The following is a 19,472-nucleotide window of genomic DNA, read 5'->3' as shown; positions in this document are numbered from 1 at the left end:
GACCTTAGCTGGTGTTTTACCACCTTCATTATTAAAAAATCGGATTTGCAGAAATCAGCTCCTTGTGTTTCATTAAAATAGGGAAATTTTTTACTTGGCAGGGTAAGTTCATAACACTTTGTGCAAAGGAATGGCTTAGAGCAGTAGAAAGATCAGGACTTTGTAACCAGGCAGGCTTGGATTTTAATTATTGGGATATTAATTTGACTTTCCCACCTTAATCTGTTGTAAAATGAGGCTAACTTTTTAATGTCATTGATGTAAATTAAATGTACATTAAGCCTCTAGAACAGCACGTGGCATATCGTAATTGTTGAACAGAGGGGATTTTCTTTCTTTGTCTTAAACAAGAGTGATACTTCCTCGTGGTGATGGGCCTGGTGTGTGTTTTGTTCTTTCAGTGACCAGATTCAGACAAGCAACCGAAACACAGACCATGTGAACTTGGCCCCGCAACAGAGTAAAAACCACTTAGAAGGTAAAGTTTCACGTAAGCACATCGTCACAGTGGCTGCAAAGGGGAAGGCGCGGTAAGACAGAAGCTACGAGCAGCCCTGGGCTGGAGGGCTCTGGTGGTGGGGTGGCAGCTGGGTGCGCTGGGAGCCTCTGGGAGGGAGGGTGGCTCTTTTCAGGGAGGGGCGGGGGGGGTCCCTGGGCTGGATGGCAGTTATGACCTCAGACCCTCAGTGTCCTGACACAGGCTTGGTTTTTGTTCATGATGCGTGTCCGGCCATCTCCTCCTGGTCTCCACGCGGGCCCCAGCTGGCGGGACTCCGTGGGCGCAGAGGCCTCTTGATGGCGCAGAATGGGCGGGGGGCGGGGGGCCCTGCACGAGTCGGTTCTCACACTTCAGCCCGGACGTGGCCCCGCACTCCCGCTCGCCTGTCGCCGGCCACAGCCAGCCTCTCGGCCGGGCGCGGCTTTGGACAGAGTGGGGGCCGGCTCGCAGGGGACCCATGGGTGGGGGCGCTGGCGAGCGGCCTGCGGGCACGTGCCGTGTGGAGAAAGCCGCTACTGGTGCGGCGTTATCGCAGGGGACAGGTTAGCAAGGAGAGGCGGCCCGAGGCCAAGGGCAGCCGGTGTCGGAGCGCACAGCTGGGGAGGGCTGTTGGGCAGCCCCCGGGGAGAGAGAGGGGCCGCGGGGACTGTGGGCAAGGGGGTCCCCGAGGCCGAAGTCACGGACGGTGTTGAGATTTTAAAATTCAGAGGATTAGAAGGGATTTAACTTTTCAAAATAAAAATGCCGTGAAAAACAAATTTTAAAGTTTGTTTTTAGTCTTTATCATCCTTCTGGCTTTTGTGGAGATGATTGTTCTGGTTGCAGACTTTTAATATGGTGGTTTTAAATTATTTTGTTTTCCTCAAAGGGTGTTATATCAGGAGGAAACACTGCTATTAAGGAAATTACCTTCCTTTCCCATGAAATGTCTCGCCTGTTTGACAATCTGATAAGAGTCTGGTGAGCCAGTGCCGCAGGAAGAGCGTGGGTGCACGCGGGGGCGGGACAGTCACACGGGGTGGGGGGGGCCCGCAGAGCGGGGCTTCCTGCGGGGCGGAGGCCGGGGGAGGCGGGGCGGCGCGCCTTCCCGCTCAGCGAGGGAGAGCTGCGAGCCCACCTGAGGCGGCTTTTCTTGTGGCAAAGCGCACAGGAGGTTTGCCACGCGGGTCGTTTCTGTGGGGCGGGGCGGTGGCGCTGAGCCGCTCACGGTCCCCAGCGTCGTCTCTGGGCACCATCGTCTCTCGCAATGAAGCTCTGTCCCCATCAGACACTCGCTGCCCACCCCCGGCCCGGCCACCACCCTTGTGCTCTCAGACTCTGGGTGTGACGTCAGGGGCCTCAGACAAGTGGCATCAGGCAGTATTTGTGTTTCTGCAACTGGCTTATTTCACTGAGCGTCACATCTTCAAGGCGCAGCCGCATCGTAGCCTGTGCCCAAATCCCGCCCCTTTTTAAGGCTGACCACTCCTGCGTCGGGTGACAGCATGCACTTCGCCCAGCCCTCCGACTGATGTTGGGGCAGGCCCACTTTTGGCCACTGTGGAATCTGGGGGGCGAGTGTCTGAGAGTCCCCGCGTCAGCTCGTTCGGGAGGGGCCCGGGGAGCAGGGGCCGGACCTGTAGCCCCTGCGTGCTCACGTCCTGAGGCGCTGGCTGTCCCAGCCGCTGCGCCAGCTCCCGTCCCACCCCCGGCACCGGGGCGGGGCAGCCTCCCCGCTTTCTCCGCCCCGCGTTCCTGGCTGGCTTGCTGATCGCTGCCATCCTGAGGGAGTGCAGCGTGTCTTGCTGTGGCTTTCTGTCAGGCACTCGCACTTAGCGGCGTCAACTGCGTGTGCAGACGCGGTTTGCTGTGTGACGACCTTCAGCGCCCACCGCGGCTCTCCCCAGGCTTCGCCACTGTCCCGCCCCCGCCTGCGGGGTGCACTCCCCTTCCCGGGCCGGGCCATGCGGTTGCGGGGCAGCTGGGAACAAAGGCCAGCACTCAGGGCACACGATGTATTTGGGAGTCATCAGCATGCGTGGGAATGGAGCGACAGACATGCAGCGCATCACACAGGAAAACTGGGGGTCTCAGGGCAGAGACAGGCTGAGGATGGAGCATGGGGTTCGCAGAGAGAGAGAGGGAAGCCGTGCTGGGAGGCACTGGGGTGGCGGGGGAGGCCGAGAAGACCGGGAGGGGCATCGCAGGACGGGGGGGCGGGGAGCACGAGGGAAGGTGCGCACAGAGGAGGCGGGAGCAGGGGCGAAGGGGGCTGTTCGCGTGGTGGCTGGTCCTTGGTGAGCCAGCAAACGGGGCGTCGAGGACCCTGGAAACAGCAGCAAGAGTGAGGGGGCAGGAGGAAAAGGGCCGCGTCGTGGGTGTCTTACTCTCAAATGGCTCCGGAAAACTGTGGGACGAGATGTTCATCACAGGTGACTCTGTGTGAAGGGTCCGCTGAAATGATTTTCAGATAAAAAGTTCTTTGCAGTGGGAGAGAGAGAGAGAGAGGAGAAGTGAGGAAGCAGGTTTCGCAGGGTCCGGGCAGACCTCTGCGGCGGCGCCTGGGGAGGACAGGGGCGCCAGGGCTCGGTTCCGCTTTTGGGTCACCTGGGTGAGGGGGACAGAGCTGTGAGGATGGGGGCGCAGGACGGTGACTGAGGGGCAGGGCTTGGGGGAGGGGGGAGGGACAGAGGTAGCAGACAGGCTCAGGAGGGCGGCGAGGGCGCGGCAGGTCCCCGGGCGTGTGCGAGGTCCCTGGGGCCTCACCCTCGCTGGTCCCCCCGCCCGCTGACTTCAGTGCGGGGGGCACGTCTGCGGACGGCGCACAGCGCGTGGCAAAGGGGCCCTTGGGGCTCTCAGACAGCCCGCCCGTGGCTTTGCCGCCCACAGCGCTTGCCGCTCCCCCGGCGCTGGCAGAGGACAGGTCAGTGCCAGCTGAGCGCCGGGCCTCGGCGCGGGCGGCAGTGGTGGGGCCTCGTGGGTGCTCAGAACCTGGTGCCTCCCTGCATTCCTTCCTGCACAAGGGTCTGTGCTTCCACTTTGTGAAGCGAAATGGACTGCGCTTACTGTTGTTAAATCCTAGAATTAGTAAATGAAAACATTTATTGGAAGAGTTTGCACTTGTGCCAGAGTTTGGATATTTTCTCTAAGATTTTTTTTTCTTTTTTTTTGCAAACTGCAGTATATTCATTTAAACAGAAACTGCAGTATATTCATTTAAACACATGCATTACAAAGTGCATCTAGAGGAGGAGGCACTTCTAACAGTTGGTTTGGCTCCTGTGCGAACTCACCGTCTGAACGCTGAACTCACCGCCTGCGAGTGTGGCGGGCTGTCGGGGGCAGGGCGCCCACGGGGTCTGCTTGGCGGCCGTGGTCCGGCGCCGCACAGGTGTTTACCTGTGTGTGCTTCAAAACCGTAAACCTTTGGTGTTGAAATTTAACTTGTAGCAAAATAGCATTATCTGTGTTCGCTTCAAATTATAATTCCAGTGAGAAAAGATACTGATTCATGTCTTTTTATTTTGTATCACCCCCAAATCAAGTTACCTCACAGCGTTATTAAAGCATCTACTACTCCTTTTCTGCACGGTAAATTTAGCCAGAAATATTTATCCAGCAAAAGTTTTGTGACTTTTTTTTCTTTCAAGATATTATTTACTTATTTTTAGAGAGCGGGGAAGGGAGGGAGAAGGAGAGGGAAACACCCATGTGCGGTTGCCTCTCGGGTGCCCCTCACTGGGGACCTGGCCCGCAGCCCAGGCCTGTGCCCTGACTGGGAATGGAACCAGCGACCCTTGGGTTCACAGGCTGGCGCTCAGGCCGCCGAGCCACACCAGCCAGGGCCGATTTTTCTAAAGTGTTCAGACTGTGTTGAAGCGCCTTATCGTCACACATCAGACCGTGAACCACGCTGCGGCTCTGACTGCGGTCGCATGTTCTGAAACCTCCTTGTGCAGCCCGAGTCAGGACGCGGCCTCTGCCAGCCGCTTGGTTTTGGTGCCCTGTGAGTCTGTTTCAGACCCAGGCCCCCTTGTCAGAGGAAGTGTACACTTTATTTCCTTGGCTGTTGGGCGTTGGGTATTTTCGTATACGGAGTTGAAATTAGCATGATTATTAATTAAAGCTTCCTGCTTGACATTGCGGTATCTCTGTGCCAGGTGTTAAAATCGGCCTATTTTAGGTTTGCAAAGAACCTGGAGCCAAAATTCCCGTTGCAGACACATGGATGTCTGTGTCAGCAGAAGAGAAAAATAGCACATCTATTTTTAAGTTGGTTGGAACTCTGAAGTCGGGCCGCTTGGCCGCACGCCTGCCGTAGGGACGCTGAAGCTGCAGACCCCCGCGCGGAAGCGCTGCTGCCCCCTGCTGCCCGCGGAGGGGAGGCGCCAGCGGGAGTGAAAAGGCCCCTCAGGAATGAAGTGGTGTTTCTTGAGTCTGTGCGTATCGTGAACTTGAAAGTAATGAATTAAGGTAAAAAATAAACATTCTGAAGTTAGAATCAGAGTGGTGGAAAATTATATTGTAACTCAAACTTACACGTTTTCAGGCTTTAAAGATGGAAAAATTATCCAGGTTCTTTTTGACATTACAGTCTTTCTTTAAACATGAAGCTACTGTCGGGAGAGGGGCTCGGTTCTCGAGCCCCGGGCAGCGCGGCGGGACCCCGGGGCGCACCGTGCCGCCTCGGGTCCTTGACGTCCTGTCAGAGTGGCCCAGGCGGGCCCCGGGGCGGGGGCGGGGCGGGGGCGCTGTGGAGGATCCGTCTCCGTTCGTGCCCCGCTGGGCCCGGGGCCCGGGGCCGGGAGCGGGCGGACAGAGGCGCGGGCGACCAAGGGAGGAAACCCGTGCGCTCCTCACGCAGCCGCCGAGTTTTCCCTCCGCGGACTTTCACGGAGAGTCCCGCGTGCGGCGCCGAGGCCGCCCCTGGGGAGCCGCAGCGCCAAGGGGACAGGCCGCGCGCAGGGCGGAGCGCGCTGCCGCCTCGCGGGGTGGGGTTCGCTGGGGAACCCGCGGCCATCGCGCGGGGCGGCGTCGTTTACCGTGTGGGCAGCATCGCCTATACATGGGCATTCCGTTCCCGTGCCTGTTATACAGGTCTTTCCTGGAAATTGCTTCAGGATTTGATTCTCAGAGTCTGGCCAAAATCAAATACAGATTTTTCTTGGTTGGGTAAGATGTCGCTGTTTTGATCAACTGTGAATTCCACTTGAATTTTGAGTGACAGGGTAGTTTTTAAAAATATACCCAGAAGATAATTTAGGGATAAAAAGGGTATCTGCAGTGGAACTCCCGATTGTTGTGTAACCAATAAAGTTTCTGCTTTAATACCCTTGATTTTGTTTTCTTTAATCCTCAAGTTCGTGGATTTGGTGCGCGTGAGAATCAGAGGAAACTGAGATAAACGAACACGATGAACAGGTCATCTAAAGTCAGGGGAAGCAGAAAAACATATTAGCTTCTCCAGAGCATGGGCAACGAGGGGAAAATTCAAGCTCGCGCCCTCTACATTGGGACCCTCTGTGAGCCTCAGCACATCAGGGTGTATCGTGTGATTTGATGTTTACACCAGTGGCCTCGCTTCGTCGGACGGAAATGCCGGTCCTTGCGTTTCAGTGGTACTTGTGCACGGGCCTCGGCGGGGCGGTGACGCCCTGGCTTTGGAGCTGAGTCTGTGTCAGCGTGACCGCTGTTCCCGACCCGCCGTGTAGCACTGCCAGGTCACCTACCTTCTCTGGGCGTAAAGAGGGAGGTGTCTCACGGAGTAGCCATGGCAGAGCATAGAAAGACAGCTATTTCTTCATCAACGAGAACAGAGGTTTTCACGCTTTCTAAGCTCACATCACTATACTATTAAAAAATATTGAAGACCTCAAAGACCTTTGGTTTTTATAGTTATATCATCAATATTTGCTCTATTAAGCATTCAAAATTACAATTTTAAATATTCATTTAAAGAACGACTGACTTTAGTCATGCCTGATTTTGTTACATCCATGTATACTTTCATTTTTAAAACCACATTTGTTAATACCACCTCAGATATTAGCAAAAGGCTTTGTGATTATCAGGAAGCTGCAGAACCCACGGTGGTGGATACGATTGTAATTCTAATTTTCACCCCAAAGCTTGACTGTCATCCCTGGTCATATATTGCCAGCTATTCTCTCAAAGCCACATATTCACTTCTCTAATTTAAAGAAAATCTCTGTCAAATAGCAAAATGTGAATAACCAAAGTTTGTCATCTTTTTGAGTAAAACGGCGTTCAGTTTAGAGATTAAATAAAATAATCACTACAGGCTTCTAACAGCTTCAGGCAGCAGTCATGGGTGGTGGCGGGGGGGCCGGGTGGCGGGGCTGGTCCCTCGCCCTCCTGCTGATTCAGGCGACTGACCGACTAGCGGGACCCCCTGTGAGGCAGGGGAAGTCGCGCCGCCTCTGGGACTCACAGGAAGCCGGGGTGGGGGGGGCGGGACGGGGCCGAGGGGCTTCCTTGGGCCCCCAGCCACCAGCGGCGGCTCCAGGCTTTGACCGAGCCCGCTGTCTGCAGATGCAGGACTTCCACCGCCGCCTCGCAGTGTGTGGCCCGTGACAGCGAACGCTCCCCGCGGCCCAGGGGGCACGGCCCTGTTTGGGCATTGCTGACGCTTTCGAGTGATAACAAATTGGGGAAACAGCCAGTCATTCAGTATAAAGAGTCAGTCTTGGAGAATTCACTTTTGTTTGTTGGTTACTTGGGAGAATTTAAATAATTTTGGGATTTTTTTCCTTCTCTTCCTCAGGTTTTAGAAAAGAATTCAAGAATTTGGAGGTAGGCTGTAAATCTCAGGAGTTCTACCCAGAATCACATCTACAGATAAAAAATCCTTTGGGGAAAAGGTAACCAAAGATACTTGGAAATGTTAAAATCTCTTCTCTTAAACGCGTGTATCGGAGGAACTGTGTTTACCAGGAAGGCGGTTATGAGCACGGGCCGCGGGTCTGCGGGTTCTGCGCCGCCGGCGCTGGGGGCCTGCGCTGGGGGCCGGCCCTCGGGCCTCACGGGTCCTTCTGAGGCAGATGGTGTTTCACGAAAGAGAACAGTGGGGCTCAGGTTGGTTTGCCCGAAGCAGCAGAGCCAGAACCTGCACGGGGCTCTCGCCCCCACAGCAAGTGCCCCCCCTCCACCCTCTGGTCTCAGTGCCTCCCGTGTGACTCGCGTGATAGAACAGGCGGATGAGGAAGAGAGACTGCAGTGTGACATCGTCTGTCTTCAGTTGCCAAGCTAGTTACTACCCAGAGGTGATCTTGAGGGACTAACGTATTTTAAATTATACTATCCGTCCATGTCAAAATTAAAGTGCCTCTTTTACTGGGCTTTACTCTGTCACGGTGGTTGGGAAGCGTTTCAGGGTGTTGGAGGTGTTTGCCGATAACATCTTCCTAAGTCTGTGCTGCATTTTATCACAGATAAATGTAATTTCTGGTGGTGTAGGTCGAAGTTAGCTTTTTAGTATCGCACATCTAATGCTGGGAATCTGATTTTGGCAGTGACAGGGGTTTCTGGCAAGCGCGCGCAGGCTCTGCCGTAAGATTTTAGAGCCAGCATAAAACAGTGATGTTCCAAGTGTCCTCCATTTCTGTTAGGCCACGAAAACCACGCAAGCCCTACGTGGGGGGTTAAATGAGAGGACAGACATTTGCATTTCCCACCGTTTTGCACGTTTGCCTGTCATGCCACAGCTCCCTTGTTCCCACATTCCAGGTCGCCGGTGCCCGACGCCAGCGGAAAGCGACCCCCTTGGTCCAGCCCGCAGGCCCGCAAGGCCCGCGCGGCCAGCGAGCTCGCCCCGCGTCCCGAGGAGCCGCAGCTGGACAGCGATGGCATGTGGCTGAGCGCAGGGGACGCCGAGGGGGCAGCCTCCCTCCTTCCCACGGAGGGCCGGCCCGCTGCCGGGAGGAGAAGGGGCGACGCCTCGGCCCCGCCCGGGAGCACCGCTGCCGCGCCCCCGGGGAACACTGCGCCCCTGTGTCCCGCGGAGGGCTCCGTCTGTGGGGATCACGGGCTCCGGGCTGCCCTGATGCCAAAGCCCCTCTGCCAGAACCCACCGCCCCCTCTGCCACCAAAAAAGGGCGCCCTGCCCTGCGCGCCGCCATTGGAGAAGGACGAGAGCAGGCTGCCCGAGGCGCCCAGAGCCCGATCCTCAGGCGCCCCACAGCCGGGCGCGGCCTCGGCCTCCGAGCCGGGCTCCGAAGCGAGGACGTGTGCGAGGGACGGCAGGCTCGCGGGGCCCTTTCCCGCCGGAGCCCCCTTGGGCGCCGCGCCGGGCCCCCCAGGAGTGGACGCCAGCCCCCCCTGCGCGAGCGAGCCGGTGTCGCTGACCACCTATTTCTCCGTGGACAGCTGCATGACGGATACGTACCGACTAAAGTACCATCAGCGGCCCAAGCTCTGGCTTCCGGAGCGCGCGGACTCCTGCCGTGAGTCCGCAGCATCACCAGGCGAAGGCGGCCCGGGAGCGGCGCCGTCTGTGGAGCCGAGAGGCAAACCCGGGCCGCCCTGCAGCCGGTGACCGGGGGCGGCGCTCTCACGGTCCTTCGGGCGGCGTGGACGGACCAAGCCCAACGGAAAAGGCAGCGCGCAGCCTGGCATTTTACAGCTGCTGCGCCCTTTAACGCGCTTTCTGTTTTTATTTTGTGACAGCCGATTTACTGGCTGTTTTAGAAGCCCCTTCGAATTGTCTTGGGATGCCTCGAAAAAGAGAAAGCCAGCGGTGTGCCTACTCACTTGCTTCGCGCTGAAGTTGAATAAAAATGGAAGTTGTCCCTTTATTTTGTGGTTCATAGCCCCCAAGGGAGTAAACGAACCTGTCCTCGCGCATGTGGATCGGTAGACCGCTGGCTGGGATGCGCCCGGGGCGGCGTGGCCTGTGCAGCTGGAGCAGGACCCGTGAGGAGGTGGCACTGGCGCCCTGCGCCCCGACTGCCGAGAGGGCGCCGCCCCATCCATGTGTCTTAGAGAACACCACCCCGTGGACCTGATAACATTTGCCGGGGGGAAAGCCTTAATGATAAAGACATTTTAAAATTCCCTTCTCAAGGTCTGAACAGAAGAGACTTCATTTTGCTCCTAGGACTTTCATGCCTGGTGAACCAAAATTAGGCCTTGACTGTTGCGTGTGTCCACAGATGTTGCTTCAGCCAGGTAAGCTAAAACAGTTCAAGTGCTTCAGTCTATGTATTTGCCGTGTTACATTTTTCTAATTTCGTGTGAACTGTGAAAGGTTTTCATTTTGGCCCGGGTGACTCGGGGCTGCCACCTGGTGTTGGGAACGGCCCAGGCTCCGGGAGCCGCGCTGCACCCGCGCGCCTCGCCCCCGCCGGTGCGGGCCTGCAGGGTGTCGCCGGCGCCTGGGTTCCGGGGCCTGAGTCTGAAAACCTTTCTGAGTTTCCAGATAAAATCTCTGCCTTTCATGAGAGGGTCTAGTTTTAATGAAACGTCACTTTACCCTCACCGTCATGGAGAGGGCCTTACTTTTAAATAAAATAAAGGGATTTCCCGTTATGACGATGACCTGACAAGGATGAAAATGTTACTTTAATTGCCTATTTCATTAGTTGTCATTTTATTTTGTACTAAGCTGGTAAACTAATTGTGGCTTAGACTAGTCTTGTATTGTCCACTCCAGAGAATTAAGAATTCAAATTTCCCTTACATTTGTCAATGGATAAAGTTTATAGATACAATGTGATAATTCTATAAACAAATTACTAAGTTTAATGTTTTGGCCAGTTCCGTAAATCACTAAAATATTCCAAAATTTAAACAATTAAACATACTCTAGACTGTTGGAAAGGAAGTGCTTATAAAAGTCTAACCCGACGCGGTCCCCACGCCCTGGCCAGCTGTCCTGCCGCCAGGAGAAGCCCCTCGTGGCCTTTTCTAGCTGTAGCCGTCAGTGTCGCCTTCTCTGAGTTTAGAAATACTTGAATATCAACTGAATTAAATTTAATCTCTTAGAAAGCTTATTTTTTAACATAACTTTTAGTATGGAACATTTGTAAAAACTGTAAACTTTGTAAAACTGTATTTGAAATGTCAGTGTATATAAATATTGCTTTTATAACATTGTAAAATACTAGAAAACGGGCTTCCTTCAAGTATTTTATTTTTAATAGCTTTCAAAAACTTTGTGTAGGTTTTTTGTTGTTGTTTGGTCAAGCTGTCCAGTTCAAATCTATTATTTGAAATGGTTCAACTAATTTCTGGTATTTAACAGCAATATCCTAGATTTGTATCTTCAGCTCGCAGCTGAGTTGCAGACATCAACTAGACATGTCCTATCCGGGCTCTTTTGAAAGCGCCGTCCGGGTGAGGCTCCTGCATCCTGTCAGTGCTGACAGACTGGAAACCGGCCGTTTGTTGGTATTTCACCTCCACACTCCAGATAGAGTTTGAATGCATTATTTAGTAACTAATAATTCATATGTAAAATTTTTATTTTTAGGGCGCCTATTTATTTTTATAGGTGTTTTCTTCTGGTTACAAGTTTATTATAACTTTTGAAATAATGCAACCAATTGTAATGTTCAAAATATTTGTACTTGTCTTCCAAATATTCTATTTTCATGTGAAATCAGTTTCTCTGGTTCCAGCTTTTTTTGATAAACTGATCTTTAAGTTGATACGGTTGGACTTCTCTTGGCATCCACGACCTGTGGCTTCCTCCCCCCACCACGCCGCCCCCTGCTGTGTGGATTACGAATTTTAAGATAAACGTGCGCCGTCTGAAAGTCCAGGGGCGCTGGGACTGTCGCCCCTCGAGAAGCGTTTGCCCGGGGGAGGCGAGAGCAGGGCTGTGGCGGGCGAGGAGCCAGGCAGTGGGCGCGCGGGCGGGCGGGTCACAGCGTCTCCGACAGACGGCCCGCAGCCCCAGCCCAGCGTGGGGCGGAAGCACACGCGCAGTTCCCGCGAGCTCTGCCATTGACACTGGAGACCGCATCACACGTCATGGAATAGTCTTGCTTCTTTTCAGTCATTTTAAGGTGAAAAATAATTCTTCGTTCACAGGCCTTATAAAAGGAGGCAGCAAGCCAGCTTCGGCCCATCGGCCATAGTGTGAGGACCCTTGTCCCCGAGCCCTCTCTGCATCACCTGCCCTTATGACCCGGAATGCCCCGGGGACTCCGAAAGCCGTCCCTTGCCACGTCAGGGCTGGTCACTGGGGCCCTTTCCGTTCTCGCACTTTCAGGTTAACCGACCCCTACGGACTCCCTCACAGTCCCTCATCAGCCAGTTCATTTCAAATGGTTATTAAAACAGCCATTTCACTTTTGCAAAATTTACCATTCTTCTGGCATCTTTGTTTCTGTCATAGCAAGTTTGCCAGCTTTTCTTGGTGGCCCGTTTTTCAGTGTGGAAACCTAAAAGCTGGCAGGGGGTCAGGGTGGGGACTGTGGCAGCCACTGTACCTGAGGTGGCCGTTCGGTGGGGGGGCAGTTTCCTATTCCGCATCTGGTGGCCAGACCCGCCCTCCCACGGCCACCGTTGCGCAGGCCGGTCACCCGCGTGCCCCAGCATGCAGACCCCTCCCCCGCCTCGTGCTGGAAGCGCTCAGGGTGCTCCGCACCTGCGGCCGTGGGCCGATTTGAGGCTCAGCGAGGAAGCGCGACTGCAAGTCTGTGTGTGCGACTGAACTTTAAGCTACGTGAGAACTGTTAATCCCGTCACAACCTCAGGTGCAAACCAGACCTCAGCTACGCAGTGAGCATTGACTGGGCACCATCATTAGCAAGCGCCACGGCAGCAGTTTACACAGTGCCAGGGACCCCCCGGGAGACGCTGGTTCTGTGCCTCTGGGGGCTCCCACATTGGTCTAAAGATTTTCTTCGGGCAGATGCCACGGTCCCCGGAAGGCACACCGGTCGACCTTGGAGCTGACAGATGAGATCCTCTGAAGTCGGTCCCAGGTTTCACTGCGACTCTAAGTGCTGTAGCTACCTGGCTGATACTAAGAGCTCAAATATTAGTTGAATGAATAAATATACTGATTTTGCTGAAATGTCATAGTGAAGCTACAGAAATTATCAAAATAAACATGTTTTGGTCACAAGCATTCTTAATGCAACCCCAATAATAAAAAATAGCTTTGAAACACACCATCCTATTTTAGGGAGTTCAAGAGCTTAAACGGCAGCGGGGGAAGCGCTGGGGTGGGAAGACCTGCGCCCCGCCTCCCGGGACCGGGAACCGCAGGCCTCGCCGGAGGTCGCGGCGCTCTGGCGGCCCTCTGGCGGCCGTGGCGGAGGCCCACGTACACCCAGTACTTCACAGACCCGCATTTTCTGTATAGCTTTCAACTTTTCTCAAAATCCTTCCCTCGCTTTTGAGTAATTTATTTTGTGAGGCTTTACCTAATTAGTTCACCAGATTATTGGCATCATGCTAAACCCTGGCCAACCCTTAAAATGTTAAAGACATGACTGTAGTTCTTAATGAATACACTAAACCTTTCTGTATAAATATTTTAATTCAACTTCTGTAAAGCCATCAGATGTCTGAAAAAGTTTTAAAACACAAATCAGAGTCTAGTTGTAAGAACTTAGCTATGAATAGGTGAGATCATTACCCATTTAACATAGTCCCCAAATGAGTAACAAATGTGTAAGACAAGAGGAAGATCCCTTAGTTTTGGAAATTATGTTGCACAATCTTGCCTGTCTTCTTTGTTCAAGAAGTTATAGTCATTTTCAGAATCCAGTCCAGGTGCCAACATTTTAATGTAGCTCTCAGGTCGTCCATCTGTAAAAAAGGAGTATTTGTCAACAATGTTTCTTGTTTCTTCCTTCCCATAATGATACTTTATGCCAACCTCTGAAATCGACTGTCTTAGTCACTTGCCTATTCCTCATGACTAACATAGTGATAAGAGCAAAAAATAGCCTGATCTATTCATCGAAAGCCTTCTGTTTTCTACTCAGAGCTGAAAATTCAGGTCGTTAAAAAAAAAAATCACTACAGGTATGTGAAAAAGAGGGGAAGTGGAGAAGCGTGGAAACTGTCCCTTCACGAATACCCAGCTCTTCCATTCGCCCCACTCTTCTCCCTCCTAACCTGCCAGATCCAAGAAATCAGACAAAGGGGCCCTCAGAGACAAGCTGATGCTCAAATCTTTGCCAAAACTCGGGCAAAGGTGGGGAGCGAAGACGCAATTGCCTATCAAGAGTGCCAACTCATAGGCGTGATGGCTGAGAGAAACACCGCGGTGAACAAATCCCCCACCCCTCAGCCCAAGGAGCCGTCTCCTGTGTAAGGAGCTGAGCGAAAGTCTGTCTTCCACAGGCGCCTCCTTGGCTCCCAGCTTCTCGCCCCACTGGTTCCTGCCCTGCCCGGCCCCGGCCCCGGCCCCCCGCCCCCCCGCCCCCGGCCCCGCAGTGCGTCTTGCGGGGGGCGGGGTCCGCGTCCCTCTGCTCGTCTCTGGAGGCTCCCTGCTCTTCTCCGCTGTCAGAACTGTCTCCGGGGTGCGTGGCAATGAGGACGGGGAGCACGGGTTTGCCAGTGGAACCTGGCAATGTGCGACGAGGCCGCTGGTGTCCGGGACGCGTGGGTGTGTGTGAGCGCGCCCCAGGTTGAAGGTGACGTCCACTGAAATGGCAACCCTGGGAAATGACAGCTGGGGCCTGAGACACCTGCGTGGCCCGCGCCGGGTCCGGGTGCTGGGCAGGGACGAGGGCTTCGGAGCCACGCAGACGTCGCCTGCAGATAAGCTACTGCCACTCAGTCCTCACTGCACCCCTGTGACCTGGCTCCCCGGGTCTCTGGTGATAATGACAACAGCGCCGAGAAGCTAATCACCCGCCGGGTCTCCGGGCAGCGAGGAGCACAGGCCCGGCTGTTTGATTCCAAAACACCCGACAGAGGCAGGAATCCCCGCTTCCCGCACACCTGTCCCCAGGGCCCCGCCCAGGCGCGCAGGGAGCACCTGCTCTCCGCAGCCTGGGCCCCCGCCGCCCCGCGCTCGCAGCTCTCACCACGGCCACAGGTACACGAACAGGAACAGGACGAGGTCCACCAGCACGAACAGCCAGAGGTCCAGCCAGTACGAGTGCTTGGGCAGCCGGCCCGCCGCGGGCGCAGGCCGCACCTGGTGGTTCTGCTGCGGCCTCGCCTCGTCGCCGCGGCCTCGCCGCTCCCGAGGCCCGTCCGGGCCGTCTCCCGCCGCCCCGCGCCCCTCCATCGCGCCCCAGCCGCGCGGCAGCCCCGGCAGCCGGAAACCTGGCAGGTCGCGCACTTCCGCCTTCCACCGGCCGACGAGCCGAGCCAGGCCACCGCCTACGCATGCGCGGCGGCGCGCTCCGCCCCGGAAGTGGGCCGGGTCCGCCCCCAGCGCCCAGGCACCGGCCCCCGCCCGCTGCCTCCGTGACAGCCGGCAGGCAGTGCGACGGGCGGGGCGGCCGCCACTCACCGCCGAGAGAGCGGGCCCGGGCGGAAAGCTGGCCGCTCAGGGTTCCCTGGAAGAAGTACTCTGGCAGGACCGGAAGTCACCCTCACTCGCATCCCGGCGGGTGATGGCTCCACCCTGGCACGCCCCGGGGTACCTCTCCTTCCAGGTCCCGAGATCCCTTAGGATCGTCGCGCCAGGGGTTCAGGGGACGGGTTTTGTGCCTTCCCTGGCATGTTACACCGGAGTGTGTTTGGATTTATTAATGAGGTGCCAATCGTCATGGCCAGCGCGAGCTTTTAAGCGGAGGAGGACAGACTTTTGCATGTACCTCGTGGGCGTAAATTTGAGAGTAATCCCGGGGTCTGCAGCGTGACCCCAGCAAGGTCAGAGTGCATCCAGAAAGGAAGCAGCCAGCAGAAACCCTCTACCCTGTTTGGGTTCCCGGAATTAACGCAGCATTAGGGTAAAGGAAGCGCACACAAGTTCATTCATCTTTTCCATGCGCAGGGGAACCTTCACAAGAGAACCAAGACCTGGAGAGGGGACCAGAGCAGAGCGCTTTTATACCTTTCACACGATCAACAAACGAGACTCAGGGCTTCCAGAGGCGGTGGAAAGAGATCAGGGTTTGTCTCACAGGGTTTGCTTGGGCCGACTGCCTCATCCTGATGCCACACCCCTGCTGATGGGAATGTTTCCGTTCCGCCCGATCCAGAACGGCACCTTATGCCCTTGTTTCAGGAAGGAAAAGCGGGGTCAGAGTGCCCTCTGTGCACCTGCTGTTTCTCAAATTGCATTGAACTCAAAACAGTCAACCTGCCAAAGTGGCATAGTTCGGGGTGAAATGCTCTGACCTTCATTTCCCCTGCCTGATGCTCCCCAGGACAGGGTGCTTCCCATAACAGGTGAATTGGTTAGTGGCCAAGTGGCAAGGGATCTGCACAGACGTAGATTAGACTGGGATGAGTAAACCAACATCCGCAAATCTGAGCACATTTCCTTATATCCCGTTAAACCCGCCCCCATCCGGGAACAGGTCAGCGCTGTCGAGTGGCCGAAGCTCATTGATCGGATGGAGAGTGTTGACCTTGTCCTTCACAGGGCGCCGGTTAGCGGCCCTTTGTCCCCAGGATGTACGTGCCGGCAGCGCCCCTCACCTGTGGTCACACAGATTCCTCCCTCGGGGGCCACCCCTGGCCCAGGCAAGGCGCTTTGGGGGCCCAGAGGAGGCTGCCCTGCTCCCTTCTGAGCCATCGCGGGGCGGCCAGCATTTGGGGAGTGATGTCGAACTCCCGGTCCATCCCTATGGAGAGATTTAGAACTGCTTTCCAGACTAGTACGCTCCGGAGCCTGGGAAAGGATCCCAGTCCTGACAAGAACCGAGGATGGCAATGCACACGCCTTGCCATGCGGGCTTTCGGTACCGGCTCGTGCAGTGCGTTTATGCGGCTGCACTGGAAGAACAGAGGAGCCCCGGTGTGTAATTTGGCTGGCGTCTAAGGCGGAGTACCTGGTGACAGAGCATGCCAGGAATCTGAGTCCCCCTCGTCCCAGCCATCCAGGCAGGAAGCCTTCACATGCCTTGTTATTATCACCTGAGATGAAAAGGCCAGCGTTGTTCATGGGTAAGATCAGGAAGCCGCTGGGGGGTCTGTGTCGTGGCACCCGCGTGTTGTCCTCTGCACGTCTCCATCCCCCGTGTATTGCTGTCAACTGTAGGAGTGGACACGTTGGGACTTGCCTGACATGAACAAGGCCTGCACTGAGCCCTTCCTGGCTGTAAGGCCTGGCGTTGCTGCCTGACCAACTTAGTCCAGATTTTTGGTCTACCCTTAGGTAATCCCTGGTCTCCGGCCGCGAATCGGGGGAGCCCCGAGCTACGTGAGATTGCACACGGTGGCTTGTGAGCCACACGTAACAGCTCCTGGTTTGGCAAGTGCCCATTCCCTCAGGGTCTGCGCGCAGAGCACCTGCGACCTCCATGAGAGGCTTGCGGATGCTGCCTATGGAGTCGAACCCCAAGGTGCCATGGCCCTGGTGCCTCGGTTCGCCGCCTAGGACGGCCCAGTGCCATGCCTGTTCTCACTGCAAAGGGAGAAGTCCCTTCTGATGTCGTTACCTGAGCAGGCCCAGCCCTTGAGCTTCTGGTGGTGTTTTTTGTTTTTTGGTTTGTGTGTGTGTGTGTGTGTGTGTGTGTGTGTGTGTGTGTGTCTGTGAGTTCAGTTGACCAAGCAAAAGGAGGAGAGTGACGTTGTTTTCTCGGTCCTAGGTCCATTTTCTGGGGTCGGTCCACCAGGTGCTCTGTCGGCAGCACGGACATTAGGTTCTTTCGTTCCTGCCGACCATGCAGATGTTGACATAGCCAGCAATCAGACTGACCAGTGCGCGGCCAGGGTGTGGAAAGCTGGTGCGGGGGGTCTGGTCTGTGCTTGGCTTGTTGGGAAGCAGTACGAGGTCAGGTGCCTAAGACTGAGACACGGTTTGAGGGAGAGCCCACGGCGGGACGGGAGGGAAAATGGGATGGAGCGGGACCAGCAAGCTCCAGGCAGCCTTTCAATAAATGGCTAAAGAAGGGGAGGCTTTGTTAAGAGGAAGGTTTTTTGCCTTTTTTATTTCCCTGAGGGAGTAGGGAGAAGGTCAGTGGAAGCAAAGTTTCCTGCTCTGTGCTCACAGGAAGAGCTGTCTGCTTGGCGAGTGTGTCTGCTTCCGGGGCCCGGGGAGTGGCCCGAGGGCGGGTCCTTAGCGAGGCCCCTCCGGATGGTCTGCCCGCCCTCCTGGGAGGGATGACCTGGGTCTAACCTGGGGTAGCTCGCGTGAACCCAAAGTAATCTGCTCTTTATTTTGAAGGCAGCATAGGTGACGAGCGTCTCACAAGGGCCTTCTCAGCAAGGTGGCAACGTGTGCTTTCTTCCAACAACGTTGAGGCCCGTCCCAGTGCCCTGCGGGCGGGCACCGCAGTGCGGGGCTCACCAAGGCCAAGCGGGAGGGCTGTGCAGAAGCTGCCGCTCCTCCCCCACCCCACGGGCGAGCTCCTCAGCCAGGAGAGCTCAGTCTTGTTCATTTCCTATTTCAGGGTGTCATAGAAGATTTCATTTTAAAATAAAGCATTTATCCTGGCTGGTGTGGCTCAGTGCATTGAGCGCCGGCCTACGAATCCAAGGGTCCCCGGTTCGATTCCCAGCCGGGGCACATGCCTGGATTGTGGGCCAGGTCCCCAGTAGGGGTGCTCAAGAGTCAACCACACATTGATATTTCTCTCCCTATTTCTCCCTCCCTTCCCTTCTCTACAAATAAATAAATTTTTTTAAAAAGGCATTTTGTGGCTTTCTAAAGTTTAAAACAACTTAGTAGGACAAAGGATACTTAATTGCAGGGCAGGTGTCGATGCCGAAGATGTTGAAACCTATACCCTTGACACATCGCTGTGCTCATCAACAGGGCAACCCCCCGTTTCTGTCTCCTTGGCCGGTGCTGGAGGGACAGCCATGGAGGGTGGGGACTGCAGGTTAGTCAGCATGTGGCCTGAAATTACCCAAGCGGCTTCCAAGGGTGGACGTGCCACTGTTAGCATCAGCGTGATTGTGAATAACCTTGTGACATAAGTGGACGGCAGGCAGTGGCCGCTGCCAATAAAACGCTAACCCAGATCAGACTCTTCATGAGTGTGACTAATGCCAGCCACCGTCATCCCTAGGGGGTGGCCCACAGACCCTTTTAGTCTTTGTGCTTTTCCGCATTTTCTCAATGAAAACAGTGTGACTTAGGAGTCGGGAAGAAAGTGTTTTGAAAACAAGTTAGAAAGTAAAGGAGGCCGGCTAGGCCGAAGTTACCGCCTGACCCTTCATGACAGGAGCGTCCAGGCGCGTGGCACGCGGCGGGTGCCCGCAGAGGTCGACAGCAGCGCCTCCAGCCTGTGCTTCCAAAGGCGCTGCGGCTCCCCGGGGGCCCGGCCTTCCCTTCGCATCTGCAGGCCCCCGGCCGGAGCACCGGTGCTCGGATCCGCTCCAGGGACGCCGCGTCAGGAGACCCGCGCTCACCAGGCAGCTGGGCCGCTCCACGCGTGTCCACGGGAACGCTGAGAAATGGGCGGAAAGTGCCCGGAACAGGTCTGCCAGAGGCCTACAGACCCCGGGCCGACCCTGAGCCAGACTCCGTGGAGGAGACGTGAACAGACCTGGCAGGAGGAAGAGACAGTTCTACAGCAGGAGCTGAAAATCCCAGCAGCCTCTGTCCGCAGGGGCCAGGGAGGAAACAGAGAACTTGAATGGCACCATAAACCATCAGACCTAAGCGACAGCTGCAGGGCACACCAGCTGCACCTCTCGGCGGCCTGGGCGGGGTAAATAGTTAGTGCATTGACTTTGGAACCTGGGGGAAGGAAGTTTATGATGTTTTCAGCATCGCCCACCTCACAAACCAGCCCTGCACGCGTCCCGCGCACGGTGAGCGAGGAGGCCCCGCTCCTGGGTCCTGCCGCCCTGAGCCGCCGCCCCGCCCGGCCCGGCCCGCCCGGCTGAGCGCTGGCTGAGCAGGCTGCGCGGCTCTCCGCTGTGGCTGCGGGCCCTCGGA

At 55.7% G+C, this 19,472-nt stretch overlaps 1 protein-coding gene across 2 annotated transcripts in view; it reads left to right on the top strand.

The window, feature by feature from the left end:
- Nucleotides 1-11,240, top strand: part of USP53 (ubiquitin specific peptidase 53) — a 35,924-nt gene extending 24,684 nt beyond the window's left edge. The window contains exons 14-16 of one of the 2 annotated variants that reach the window (XM_054563590.1): nucleotides 402-478; nucleotides 7,263-7,359; nucleotides 8,225-11,240. In XM_054563590.1, the coding sequence (XP_054419565.1) occupies nucleotides 402-478; nucleotides 7,263-7,359; nucleotides 8,225-9,032 (982 nt within the window). In that variant the 3' untranslated portion in view covers nucleotides 9,033-11,240. Of the gene's footprint in view, nucleotides 1-401; nucleotides 491-7,262; nucleotides 7,360-8,224 lie in introns of both variants that reach the window. The other variant, XM_054563584.1, reaches the window with a different exon arrangement.
- Nucleotides 11,241-19,472: the final 8,232 nt, after the last annotated feature.

The sequence above is a fragment of the Pteronotus mesoamericanus genome, unplaced genomic scaffold (genome assembly GCF_021234165.1).
Source record: "Pteronotus mesoamericanus isolate MK-2021 breed Mesoamerican mustached bat unplaced genomic scaffold, CSHL_Meso_final contig_163, whole genome shotgun sequence".
NCBI classification, from domain to species: Eukaryota; Metazoa; Chordata; class Mammalia; order Chiroptera; family Mormoopidae; genus Pteronotus; species Pteronotus mesoamericanus.
The sequence above is the reverse complement of the archived record's forward strand: the minus strand, read 5'-3'. Positions and strand labels throughout refer to the sequence as shown.